General features: G+C 39.3%; 1 protein-coding gene across 2 annotated transcripts; it reads right to left on the bottom strand.

The window, feature by feature from the left end:
- Window positions 1-215: 215 nt before the first annotated feature.
- LOC145861443 (uncharacterized) lies at window positions 216-13,014 on the bottom strand. 2 transcript variants are annotated; one of them, XM_082964313.1, is made up of 11 exons: window positions 12,805-13,014; window positions 12,371-12,432; window positions 11,682-11,830; window positions 11,359-11,487; window positions 11,119-11,230; window positions 10,972-11,038; window positions 10,837-10,883; window positions 7,102-7,283; window positions 6,848-6,961; window positions 482-768; window positions 216-350 (listed from the first exon to the last, which is right to left on the bottom strand). In XM_082964313.1, the coding sequence occupies exons 1-11, from the start codon at window positions 12,810-12,812 to the stop codon at window positions 242-244; spliced, it is 1,266 nt and encodes a 421-aa protein (XP_082820439.1). In that variant the 5' UTR covers window positions 12,813-13,014; the 3' UTR covers window positions 216-241. The 2 variants fall into 2 exon arrangements, with proteins under 2 accessions (XP_082820439.1, XP_082820440.1); XM_082964314.1 differs by having other exon boundaries at window positions 12,836-13,014.
- Window positions 13,015-13,282: the final 268 nt, after the last annotated feature.

The raw sequence follows: 13,282 nt of genomic DNA, 5'->3' as shown, positions 1-13,282 counted from the left end.
CCTGGCTAACTGTATACTTAGTAAGCAGGACCTGGCTAACTGTAGAATGAGAAAGCAGGACCAGGCTAACTGTAGACCTAAGTCGAGCTAACTGTAGACCTAAGTCGGGCTAACTGTAGACCTAAGTCGGGCTAACTGTAGACCTAAGTCGGGCTAACTGTAGACCTAAGTCGGGCTAACTGTAGACCTAAGTCGGGCTAACTGTAGACCTAAGTCGGGCTAACTGTAGACCTAAGTCAGGCTAACCGCACCTGGAGGTGAAGAGAGCCTTCTCGTTGATCATCTGGAGTCTGAAGATGTTGACAGCCTTATAGACATCTATCACATCCTGGTACTTCTCCAGTAGAGGCCTGGAGAGAGAAACAGGTTAGAAAAGAGTCACTCCACAATATCACCACACTTGACAAGATTAAACACAACAATGTTTTGTGAGTTGAGTTGAGACACTATAAACCTCCATAGGCTATAAACTTCAAGATACCTGTAATATGCCCCTGACTTGTCTTTCTGGTTCCTCTGGTCTGACTTCATGTCCTCTCCCCCCCACTGGTAGCAGGGGCAGGGGAAGAGGCTTAGCCAGGGGTAGAGGCAGGGCCTGGGGCCTGGTCTGGTCCTCTCTCCCAGGGGCAGGTTCTTTGCCAGGTAAGGTCTGAGCAGGGCTCTGGGCAGCAGAGACACCAGCCAGTAGATGGGCTCCTCATTCACAATGTCATGGAAGCTCTGGAGGTACTGACGCACGGCTGCAGAGGGCTGGATGGAGGACAGGTTCTGTAGGCAGGAGGAGGAGGAGGAGGAGATGGAGGAGGAAGAGAGACAGGGAGTTTACTATGTGGTTATGGAAGGTGTGAAGGTACTGAAACACAGCTGCAGAGGGCTGGATGGAGGACCGGTTCTGTAGGCAGGCGGAGGATGAGGAAAATCGAATTACATTTATTTGTCACATGTGCTGAATACAACTGGTGTAGACTTTACTGTGAAATGCTTACAAGCCCTTCCCAACGATGCAGAGTTAAAAAATAATAACACAAATAAAAGTAACAGGAGGAATAAAATAAATGTGGAGCTATATACAGGAAGTACCAGTACCAGATCAATGTGGAGCTATATACAGGAAGTAACAGTAGTAGATCAATATGGAGCTATATACAGGAAGTACCAGTACCAGATCAATGTGGAGCTATATACAGGTAGTACCAGATCAACATTCAGCTATATACAGGGAATACCAGTACCAGATCAATGTGGAGCTATATACAGGAAGTACCAGTACCAGATCAATGTGGAGCTATATACAGGGAGTACCAGATCAATGTAGAGGTATTATCACGGAATACCAGTACCAGATCAATGTGGAGCTATATACAGGGAATACCAGTACCAGATCAATGTGGAGCTATATACAGGAAGTACCAGTACCAGATCAATGTGGAGCTATATACAGGTAGTACCAGTACCAGATCAATGTGGAGCTATATACAGGAAGTACCAGTACCAGATCAATGTGGAGCTATATACAGGAAGTACCAGTACCAGATCAATGTGGAGCTATATACAGGAAGTACCAGTACCAGATCAATGTGGAGCTATATACAGGTAGTACCAGTACCATATCAATGTAGAGGTATTATCACGGAATACCAGTACCAGATCAATGTGGAGCTATATACAGGGAATACCAGTACCAGATCAATGTGGAGCTATATACAGGAAGTACCAGTACCAGATCAATGTGGAGCTATATACAGGGAATACCAGTACCAGATCAATGTGGAGCTATATACAGGAAGTACCAGTACCAGATCAATGTGGAGCTATATACAGGGAACACCAGTATCAGATCAATGTGGAGCTATATACAGGAAGTACCAGTACCAGATCAATGTGGAGCTATATACAGGGAACAACAGTACCAGATCAATGTGGAGCTATATACAGGGAATACCAGTACCAGATCAATGTGGAGCTATATACAGGAAGTACCAGATCAATGTGGAGCTATATACAGGAAGTACCAGTACCAGATCAATGTGGAGCTATATACAGGTAGTACCAGATCAATGTGGAGCTATATACAGGAAGTACCAGTACCAGATCAATGTGGAGCTATATACAGGGAATACCAGTACCAGATCAATGTGGAGCTATATACAGGAAGTACCAGTACCAGATCAATGTGGAGCTATATACAGGGAATACCAGCACCAGATCAATGTGGAGCTATATACAGGAAGTACCAGTACCAGATCAATGTGGAGCTATATACAGGGAACAACAGTACCAGATCAATGTGGAGCTATATACAGGGAACAACAGTACCAGATCAATGTGGAGCTATATACAGGAAGTACCAGATCAATGTGGAGCTATATACAGGGAATACCAGTACCAGATCAATGTGGAGCTATATACAGGAAGTACCAGTACCAGATCAATGTGGAGCTATATACAGGGAGTACCAGTACCAGATCAATGTGGAGCTATATACAGGGAGTACCAGTACCAGATCAATGTGGAGCTATATACAGGGAGTACCAGTACCAGATCAATGTGGAGCTATATACAGGGAACACCAGTACCAGATCAATGTGGAGCTATATACAGGAAGTACCAGTACCAGATCAATGTGGAGCTATATACAGGAAGTACCAGTACCAGATCAATGTGGAGCTATATACAGGGAGTACCAGTACCAGATCAATGTGGAGCTATATACAGGAAGTACCAGTACCAGATCAATGTTCATAGTTATAAGGCATTTGATGTTGATACAGTATGTACATGAAGGCAGGGTAAAGTGACTATGCATCAGGATAGATATTAGTAAGGTATTTGAAGTAGAAGTCAGAAGTTTACATACACTTAGGTTGGAGTCATTAAAACTTGTTTTTCAACCACTCCACAAATTTCTTGTCAACAAACTATAGTTTTGTCAAGTCGGTTAGGACATCTACTTTGTACATGACACAAGTAATTTTTCCAACAATTGTTAACAGCCAGATATTTTTCACTTATATCTCACTGTATCACAATTCCAGTGGGTCAGAAGTTTACATACACTAAGTTGACTGTGCCTTTAAACAGTTGGGAAAATTCCAGAAAATGATGTCATGGCTTTGGAAGCTTCTGATAGGCTAGTAGAAAGATGAGGAAGGGAAGCGCTACTAAGGTACACAATAGTACATTTTGGTAGACAGAAGGTGCTCTTTGGCAAAAGGGGTGAATTGGTCATCAAAAAGAAAGGAGGACCAAGGCACTCTTCATATAATTAATTAAAATACCTTTATTTGTATGGCATGTTCAATAGAAAAAGTTTAAAAAATCCGACGTGTTTCGCCTGCATGGCCTTCGTCAGGGAGTACAAAGAAATAATACAATGTCCTCTTTTGAACAGCTTTTCCTATTAGCCCTAATTTGAAGAGGGAGTGGTTACAAAATTGATTGGACACACCTAGTAAGCAATACTATGCACATTAAAAAGTGAAATACTGTAGCTATGTTATCATAAAAATACAACTCCAAGCTGGAAGTATCAGAACACTTAGAAAGGTAGTTCTAACCTTAAATATGACTGGGAGAAGTTTGAAGAATAAGAAAGCAATGTATTCCATAGTACACTAGACCACAGCCAAACATGAACAACAACAGTCTAAACATAGCTGAGGGCAATTGAGCAAAATGTCCACTAGATGACAGCAAATGGACCTATCACGACCCTACAGGAAGGGTGAGAAATCCATATCTTCATTTAAACCAGGGTACTTAGTGGCCTGTAGTTTATAAATCCAAAAACTTTCCCTTTAGTTTAACTGTTTTAGACGGTCCCCTTTTCTAATAGAGGCCGGAACATGATCAATACCCATAGCTTGTAGGGAGGCAGGGTTGCCATGGTGTAAGGACTTGTAGTGCCTTGCCATGGGGTAGTCTTTATTGCCTACCCGTATGGCATACTTGTGTTCCGCTAAGCAGTCTTGAAGGCGTCTCTTTGTCCATCCAATTTAGAACACCTTGCACTGTGGACATTCCAATCTATAGATGACATGAGTGGTTTTGCAGTTAATGAAATGCTTGGCGTAATACTCCATTTTGGAAGCTGTGTCAACAAAACACTTTTTCTGTGCAATATTTCTGCAATGGTTGCACTGGTTACATTTAAAAGAGCCCTTGGGTTTGTGGTCAAGCCAAGTTTTTTGAGAGTCACCCAGAAGATAACTGTGGACTGATAGGCTAATTTACATCATTTGAGTCAATTGGAGATGTACTTGTGGATGTATTTCAAGGCCTACAAACTCAGTGCCTCTTTGCTTGACATCTATCCTGATGCCTTGTCACTTTACCCTGCCTTCATGTACATGCAGTTGAAGTCAGAAGTTTACATACACCTTAGCCAAATACATTTAAACTCAGTTTTCACAATTCCTGACATTTAATCCCAGTACAAATTCCCTGTTTTAGGTCAGTTAGGATCACAACTTTATTTTAAGAATGTGAAATGTCAGAATAATAGTAGAGAGATTTATATATTTCAGCTTTTATTTCTTTCATCACATTCCCAGTGGGTCAGAAGTTTACATAAACTCAATTAGTATTTGGTAGCATTGCCTTCAAAATGTTTAACTTGGGTCAAATGTTTCGTGTAGCCTTCTACAAACTTCCCACAATAAGTTGGGTGAATTTTGGCCCTTTACTCCTGACAGAGCTGGTGTAACTGAGTCAGGTTTGTAGGCCTCCTCGCTCGCACACACTTTTTCAGTTCTGCCCACACATTTTCTATGGGATTGAGGTCAGGGATTTGTGATGGCCACTCCAATACCTTGACTTTTTTAACCTTAAGTCATTTTGCCACAACTTTGCAAGTATGCTTGGGTCATTGTCCATTTGGAAGACCCATTTGCGACCAAGGTTTAACTTCCTGACTGATGTCTTGAGATGTTGCTTCAATATATCCACATAATTTTCCTCCATCATGATGCCATCTATTTTGTGAAGTGCACCAGTCTCTCCTGCAGCAAAGCACCCCCACAACATCATGCTGCCATTCCCGTGTTTCACGGTTGGTATGGTGTTCTTCGGCTTGCAAGCCTCCCCCTTTTTCCTCCAAACATAACGATGGTCATTATGGCCAAACAGTTCTATTTTTGTTTCATCAGACAAGAGGACATTTCTCCAAAAAGTACAATCTTTGTCCCCATGTGGAGTTGCAAACCATAGTCTGGCATTTTTTTATGGCGGTTTTGGAGCAGGGGCTTCTTTCTTGCTGAGCGGCCTTTCAGGTTATGTCGATATAGGACTCGTTTTACTATGGACATAGATACTTTTCTACCTGTTTTCTCCAGCATCTTCACTAGGTCCTTTGCTGTTGTTCTGGAATTGATTTGCACTTCTCGCACCAAATTAAATTCATCTCTAGGAGACAGAACGCATCTCCTTCCTGAGCAGTATGACGGATGCGTACCTTCAGGCGTTTGGAAATTGCTCCCAAGGATGAACCAGACTTGTGGAGGTCTACAATTTGTTTCTGAGGTCTTGACTGATTTCTCTTGATTTTCCCATGATGTCAAGCAAAGAGGCACTAAGTTTGAAGGTAGGCCTTTAAATACATCCACAGGTACACCTCCAATTGACTCAAATGATGTCAATTAGCCTATCAGAAGCTTCTAAAGCCATGACATCATTTTCTGGAATTTTCCAAGCTGTTTAAAGTCATAGTCAACTTAGTTTATGTAAACTTCTGACCCACTGGAATTGTGATACAGTGAGTTATAAGTGAAATAATCTGTCTGTAAACAATTGTTGGAAAAATGACTTGTGTCATGCCCAAAGTAGATGTCCTAACCGTCTTGCAAAAACTATAGTTTGTTAACAAGAAACCTAAGTGTATGTAAACTTCCGACTTCAACTGTATATATGTGTATATATATGCACACACACACACACCACAACAAGACAGACAACACGACACTACATAAAGAGAGACCTAAGACAACAATATAGGCTACTGGTAAATTTATCAGTTGAAAAACGTTCTGGAACGTTGCAGATAGAAATTCTATGAATATTACCACCATTATTCCTTTTTCAACAGTCAGAGAGGGATGTTTATTCTTGATCCTGCTGAACACACCCCTAGGTAGTTAACTATTGCTAGCTAATGAGGTAACATGACTGATCAAGGTGTAGCCTAAACAAATGGTTAACAGTCCACAAGTAGCCTAGTTTTAGAACGGCCCGCGATATGCTTTATGAATGTAAAATGCGGCCTGCCAAATCATGATAAAAAGAAAAAACCGTACCACCGGTGTTATGGGTCATGTCTTTTGAACAGTAGAATCAAGCCATTTTCTCTGAGAAAAAGAGGGAGACTTAGCTACAGAATTTGTATTTGAAATGCAGTGGTGAAAGTGTGAGGGTTGAGTGAGACTACAAATTCAAAGACTACCTACTTTTCTATAGTCTACGGGACAGATCTACATTTACAGGTTGGGAGGGGGGGTCCAAAATAGGGCAGGGTTGTCAATGTTTTTTTGCTTTGGGGAGGGTTGTATGGTATTTTATTGGGCACAGTGGAGGGAAGTGCATTTTTTCCCAGGTTTACATTCACTCTTCTGCTTGTATTTTCCCTATAAACAATGACTTGATTTACTTGAGATATTACCCTAATAAAGTTAAGAAACGTTTGTGAAGGTTTGGTATGGTGTGGCTATTATTAAGCTTTAGCTACTGCGTAATATACTGTATATTAAGATATATTATCTTAAATTGTATATTAAGAAATATTATCTTAAATTGTATATTAAGATATATTATCTTAAATGGTATATTAAGGGTGATTGTTATAACAGCTTCTTACCAGGTGTGGTGGAGTTTGGTTCTGGGCCTCCTTCAGAGACTCCTGGTAGCGTTGATGTGTTCTCTGGAGAAACTGCATGATGTCTGGAGGACCCTGGACTGTTCTGATCAGCACCTGGCTCACACACACGCATACACACATTTACACACACAGAGCAACTTATCTTAAGATAGCTAGGGATGACAACCACGTATCACAGTCATAGTAAGTAAAACGTTACGGTATTTGTTTTATTTAATGTATTTTCTTTTCACCTGCAGCATGGTGATGACTCTGTCCAGGTATAGCATCTCCTGGTGGCAGAAGTCAGCATAGCAGCGGGCAGGCAGACGTCTGGAATACATCCCTCTGAGGAAGGCTGAGTAGAGGGCCTCATCTGCTACTCTCTTACTGGTCTCCCACAGGACGTCATAAATACTCACCTCTTCAACCAGCTCTGGGGGAGGGAGGGAGGAGAGAGAAAGATATATATTTGTGTTTGTATTGCTTTGGTGCAGTTTTCACAAGTATGTGGTAAATTTTAGCAATGCTTTGTACAAAACTCAAAACCGTTAATCAAAAAGACAGTTGTTTCAAAACTCTAAGCACATTTTTTAATTGACTATTACAACACATACAATCATACAGTCACTTATTCACCAAACTTAATCAGTGTTTCATCTAGAAATACATGTTTCACATTGCTAGTTATATAGCAGTTAATTCAACAGTGGGAAGTTAGCTACATTAAACTAGTTCTATAGCAGTTAATTCAACAGTGGGAAGTTAGCTACATTAAACTAGTTATATAGCAGTTAATTCAACAGTAGGAAGTTAGCTACATTAAACTAGTTCTATAGCAGTTAATTCAACAGTAGGAAGTTAGCTATATTAAACTAGTTCTATAGCAGTTAATTCAACAGTGGGAAGTTAGCTACATTAAACTAGTTCTATAGCAGTTAATTCAACAGTAGGAAGTTAGCTACATTAAACTAGTTCTATAGCAGTTAATTCAACAGTGGGAAGTTAGCTACATTAAACTAGTTATATAGCAGTTAATTCAACAGTAGGAAGTTAGCTACATTAAACTAGTTCTATAGCAGTTAATTCAACAGTGGGAAGTTAGCTACATTAAACTAGTTCTATAGCAGTTAATTCAACAGTAGGAAGTTAGCTACATTAAACTAGTTCTATAGCAGTTAATTCAACAGTAGGAAGTTAGCTACATTAAACTAGTTATATAGCAGTTAATTCAACAGTAGGAAGTTAGCTACATTAAACTAGTTCTATAGCAGTTAATTCAACAGTGGGAAGTTAGCTACATTAAACTAGTTATATAGCAGTTAATTCAACAGTAGGAAGTTAGCTACATTAAACTAGTTATATAGCAGTTAATTCAACAGTGGGAAGTTAGCTACATTAAACTAGTTCTATAGCAGTTAATTCAACAGTAGGAAGTTAGCTACATTAAACTAGTTATATAGCAGTTAATTCAACAGTGGGAAGTTAGCTACATTAAACTAGTTCTATAGCAGTTAATTCAACAGTAGGAAGTTAGCTACATTAAACTAGTTCTATAGCAGTTAATTCAACAGTAGGAAGTTAGCTACATTAAACTAGTTCTATAGCAGTTAATTCAACAGTAGGAAGTTAGCTACATTAAACTAGTTCTATAGCAGTTAATTCAACAGTGGGAAGTTAGCTACATTAAACTAGTTCTATAGCAGTTAATTCAACAGTAGGAAGTTAGCTACATTAAACTAGTTATATAGCAGTTAATTCAACAGTGGGAAGTTAGCTACATTAAACTAGTTCTATAGCAGTTAATTCAACAGTGGGAAGTTAGCTACATTAAACTAGTTATATAGCAGTTAATTCAACAGTAGGAAGTTAGCTACATTAAACTAGTTCTATAGCAGTTAATTCAACAGTGGGAAGTTAGCTACATTAAACTAGTTCTATAGCAGTTAATTCAACAGTGGGAAGTTAGCTACATTAAACTAGTTATATAGCAGTTAATTCAACAGTGGGAAGTTAGCTACATTAAACTAGTTCTATAGCAGTTAATTCAACAGTGGGAAGTTAGCTACATTAAACTAGTTCTATAGCAGTTAATTCAACAGTGGGAAGTTAGCTACATTAAACTAGTTATATAGCAGTTAATTCAACAGTGGGAAGTTAGCTACATTAAACTAGTTATATAGCAGTTAATTCAACAGTGGGAAGTTAGCTACATTAAACTAGTTATATAGCAGTTAATTCAACAGTAGGAAGTTAGCTACATTAAACTAGTTCTATAGCAGTTAATTCAACAGTGGGAAGTTAGCTACATTAAACTAGTTCTATAGCAGTTAATTCAACAGTAGGAAGTTAGCTACATTAAACTAGTTCTATAGCAGTTAATTCAACAGTAGGAAGTTAGCTACATTAAACTAGTTCTATAGCAGTTAATTCAACAGTGGGAAGTTAGCTACATTAAACTAGTTCATGCAGTTAATTCAACAGTGGGAAGTTAGCTACATTAAACTAGTTATATAGCAGTTAATTCAACAGTAGGAAGTTAGCTACATTAAACTAGTTATATAGCAGTTAATTCAACAGTGGGAAGTTAGCTACATTAAACTAGTTCTATAGCAGTTAATTCAACAGTGGGAAGTTAGCTACATTAAACTAGTTCTATAGCAGTTAATTCAACAGTGGGAAGTTAGCTACATTAAACTAGTTCTATAGCAGTTAATTCAACAGTGGGAAGTTAGCTACATTAAACTAGTTCTATAGCAGTTAATTCAACAGTAGGAAGTTAGCTACATTAAACTAGTTCTATAGCAGTTAATTCAACAGTGGGAAGTTAGCTACATTAAACTAGTTCTATAGCAGTTAATTCAACAGTGGGAAGTTAGCTACATTAAACTAGTTCTATAGCAGTTAATTCAACAGTGGGAAGTTAGCTACATTAAACTAGTTCTATAGCAGTTAATTCAACAGTAGGAAGTTAGCTACATTAAACTAGTTCTTTAGCAGTTAATTCAACAGTGGGAAGTTAGCTACATTAAACTAGTTATATAGCAGTTAATTCAACAGTGGGAAGTTAGCTACATTAAACTAGTTCTATAGCAGTTAATTCAACAGTGGGAAGTTAGCTACATTAAACTAGTTCTATAGCAGTTAATTCAACAGTGGGAAGTTAGCTACATTAAACTAGTTCTATAGCAGTTAATTCAACAGTGGGAAGTTAGCTACATTAAACTAGTTCTATAGCAGTTAATTCAACAGTAGGAAGTTAGCTACATTAAACTAGTTCTTTAGCAGTTAATTCAACAGTGGGAAGTTAGCTACATTAAACTAGTTCTTTAGCAGTTAATTCAACAGTGGGAAGTTAGCTACATTAAACTAGTTCTATAGCAGTTAATTCAACAGTGGGAAGTTAGCTACATTAAACTAGTTCTATAGCAGTTAATTCAACAGTGGGAAGTTAGCTACATTAAACTAGTTCTATAGCAGTTAATTCAACAGTAGGAAGTTAGCTACATTAAACTAGTTGATGCAGTTACCAAAACAGCTGTATAGTTTGACTGGTAAAAGTTATTTCTGTTCTAATTTTAGATTTGAATAGCAGAGTAGACTAATAATATGCTCTACGTTTTTGTCGAAGCTACTGGGTAAGGGGTCAAAATAGCTGATTCGTGTCAAAGGCACATTGTTTAGAGTGAACAGAATGTTGGAAGTCAGATTTAAAGTGGGAGATTTAAATAAAGGGAGCTTTATAATGTTGAAGATATCCCATTAAAGAGGAAGAGATTTTATAGGAGGACAAAAAGTGTCATAATTTAAAAACAATTCTAGCCAGATCAACATGTTTTAAAGTTTGAAATGGCATAGCATTCGCAAGCGTCATTAATCATCAGACAGCTGTCATCTTCTACATGTCAGAGTGCCATTCAACAAGGAACTGTACCTGTAACAAAATAAACGTTTTGTCTAGCCTAGGCAATGGGCCAAGACAATCCTACCTCTCTCGTCTGCTTCCTTCTGACTTGGCAATGCTGCTAAACTAGATCTAAAAGAAAAAATACATGAATGTAATTTAGTGTTAATATGGTCTCTGTAAGAACATGTCCAGATACAAGACAGTGTTATCCTGCTACCTTGTCTCCATAGAACACACATAGAACCTCAGCTCTCCACAGGACACGTCATTCCAACCCTGCCCACCTGTTGTCAAGGCAACAACAAATCACACTTCAGTTATTTCAATGTGCTCCGAGTGTGTGTGTGTGTGTGTGTGTGTGTACCTCCAGTGTGTAGCTCCATACAGTTCTCCCCCTGTCCAGAGTTACTGGGCTCATCCTCCTCCCAGTAAACATCGTCAACAGCTGAGCCGTCACTCCACAGCCACATCCCCTCCTTATCACAGAAAAACATTGATTGGTTGATTAATTGATTGAAACCACTTCTTTTTGTTTTTAAACCTGTAGACATTTGACAGATTGATTGACAGACTGACTGACTGATGAATTATTGACCCAGTTTACCTGAGCTGCGTCGTAGCCTCCTATCCAGACCGGCTGGTATGTGTGTCTCCTGACCAGATCCTGGACAAACATCTGTTGACCAGGGCTGTGAACCGACACCAGGTTCCCTCTGTGCTGGGAGCAGTACGACTAGAGGGACAGCCAGAAAACACTGTGTTAGCCCGCTGAGCTAAAGCCCAGGCAGTACCTCAGGGAGCAAAGATCAATGCAGGCTAGAAATTGACATTTCCTGAAGTAAATGTGTGCTTGCTAGTCTTGAAGTATCAATGGTTGTGAAATAGTAGTAGTAATTAGTAATTGTCTCTCTCTATTACAAGTATTACCTCTGCAGTGGCCCAGGTGGCCCAGACGGGGTAGAAGGAGAAGCAGCGATGCTCATTCTGATGCCACCCGGCTGGGCATGGTGACTGGGAGTCCACCCCTTCCACCTCCTCCTCTGTAGTGTTCACCACCCCCGAGGCAGCATCCACCCCTGGAACAACAACACACACCTACAGTATGTACTGTTCAAGAGCTGTGGTTGACTTAGTTTACCTGGTACATTGAAGCAATTAATGGAATAATCCCAAAAGTGCAAACTAAGCTAGACCAAGTAGCACCTCAAATACTTTATAGCATTTAGAGTTGTGTTTGACCAGATACAATGCAATTTTACAGTTAACAAATTGACAACAGACTTTCAGCATGCTTATAGAGGTGGACATTGAACATGTACGACGCTTACAAAAATGGTTGATGATTGGCTGAGTGAAAATCATGATAAAAAGATTGTGGGAGCTGTTTTGTTAGACTTCAGTGTGGCCTTTGACATTATCAATCAAAGTCTGATACTGGAAAAACGTATGTGTTATGGCTTTACACCACCTGCTATATTGTGGATAAAGAGTTACCTGACCTGCCTAGTTAAATAAAGGTTACATGGTTTTACAGAACACAGAGGGTGTTCTTTATCATTGAATTAAACTATTTACACACACACTGTTTCATTTCAAGTTTCAACTTTTATATTTGCCTGTTGCGAGGTGCAGAGCCATCACTGCCCAACAAAGCAGCAGAGACATCCTACCAACCGATCTACAGAGGAAACAATGATATTATATTACATAACAACATAGCTTTACATTTAATAACCTTTAATAGTGTTAAAGGGATCATGAATACCATTTTAACGTCTCTGTGTGCATTATGAAGGAAGGTAGTGGTTGTTTCACGAGCAAATGCTATCTAGCATTAGCACAATGACTGTGAAGTCTCCAGGTACGGTAGCATTGCTAATGTACCTGTAGACTTCCAGTCATTGCGCTAGAATCGTACATTATGCATTTAACATAACTTAATTTAATATGATATTGCGTAACATAACATGACAAAACATAACACAACTTTTAAGTGACATAAGTTAACATGACATAACAGAGCAGCTCCATCTGTAACGTAGTACATTACCTGTACATAGATCAGAGAATGTTGAAAGTACCTGAGCTAGCTAGTAACACAGTGACAGTAGTAGTAGCTCGGTCCTGGTAGGATACCTCAGAACATCTGCTCTTTTCTACCTGCTTCTGGCTTGGATTAGTCACTGTTGAGGAGCAGGAGGAGTGAAATGAGATGATGTGAGGGGAAGAGATGAGGAAAGCATAAGGTACTGCAGAACAGCGGCCAGCCCATATCGTCCTCTCTACACTAGTGGGTGTGTCCTAAAAGCATCAGCCCTGCCCACTCTCATTATCAGTCAGACTAGAATCACATCAACAACCTGCTAGTTCTAACAACACATCTCCTGTTCTGACAGACTAGAATCACATCAACATCCTGCTAGTTCTAACAACACATCTCCTGTTCTGACAGACTAGAATCACATCAACATCCTGCTAGTTCTAACAACACATCTCCTGTTCTGACAGACTAGAATCACATCAACATC

This window comes from Salmo salar, chromosome 17, assembly GCF_965601325.2.
Source record: "Salmo salar chromosome 17, fSalSal1, whole genome shotgun sequence".
Taxonomy (NCBI): domain Eukaryota; kingdom Metazoa; phylum Chordata; class Actinopteri; order Salmoniformes; family Salmonidae; genus Salmo; species Salmo salar.
The sequence above is the reverse complement of the archived record's forward strand: the minus strand, read 5'-3'. Positions and strand labels throughout refer to the sequence as shown.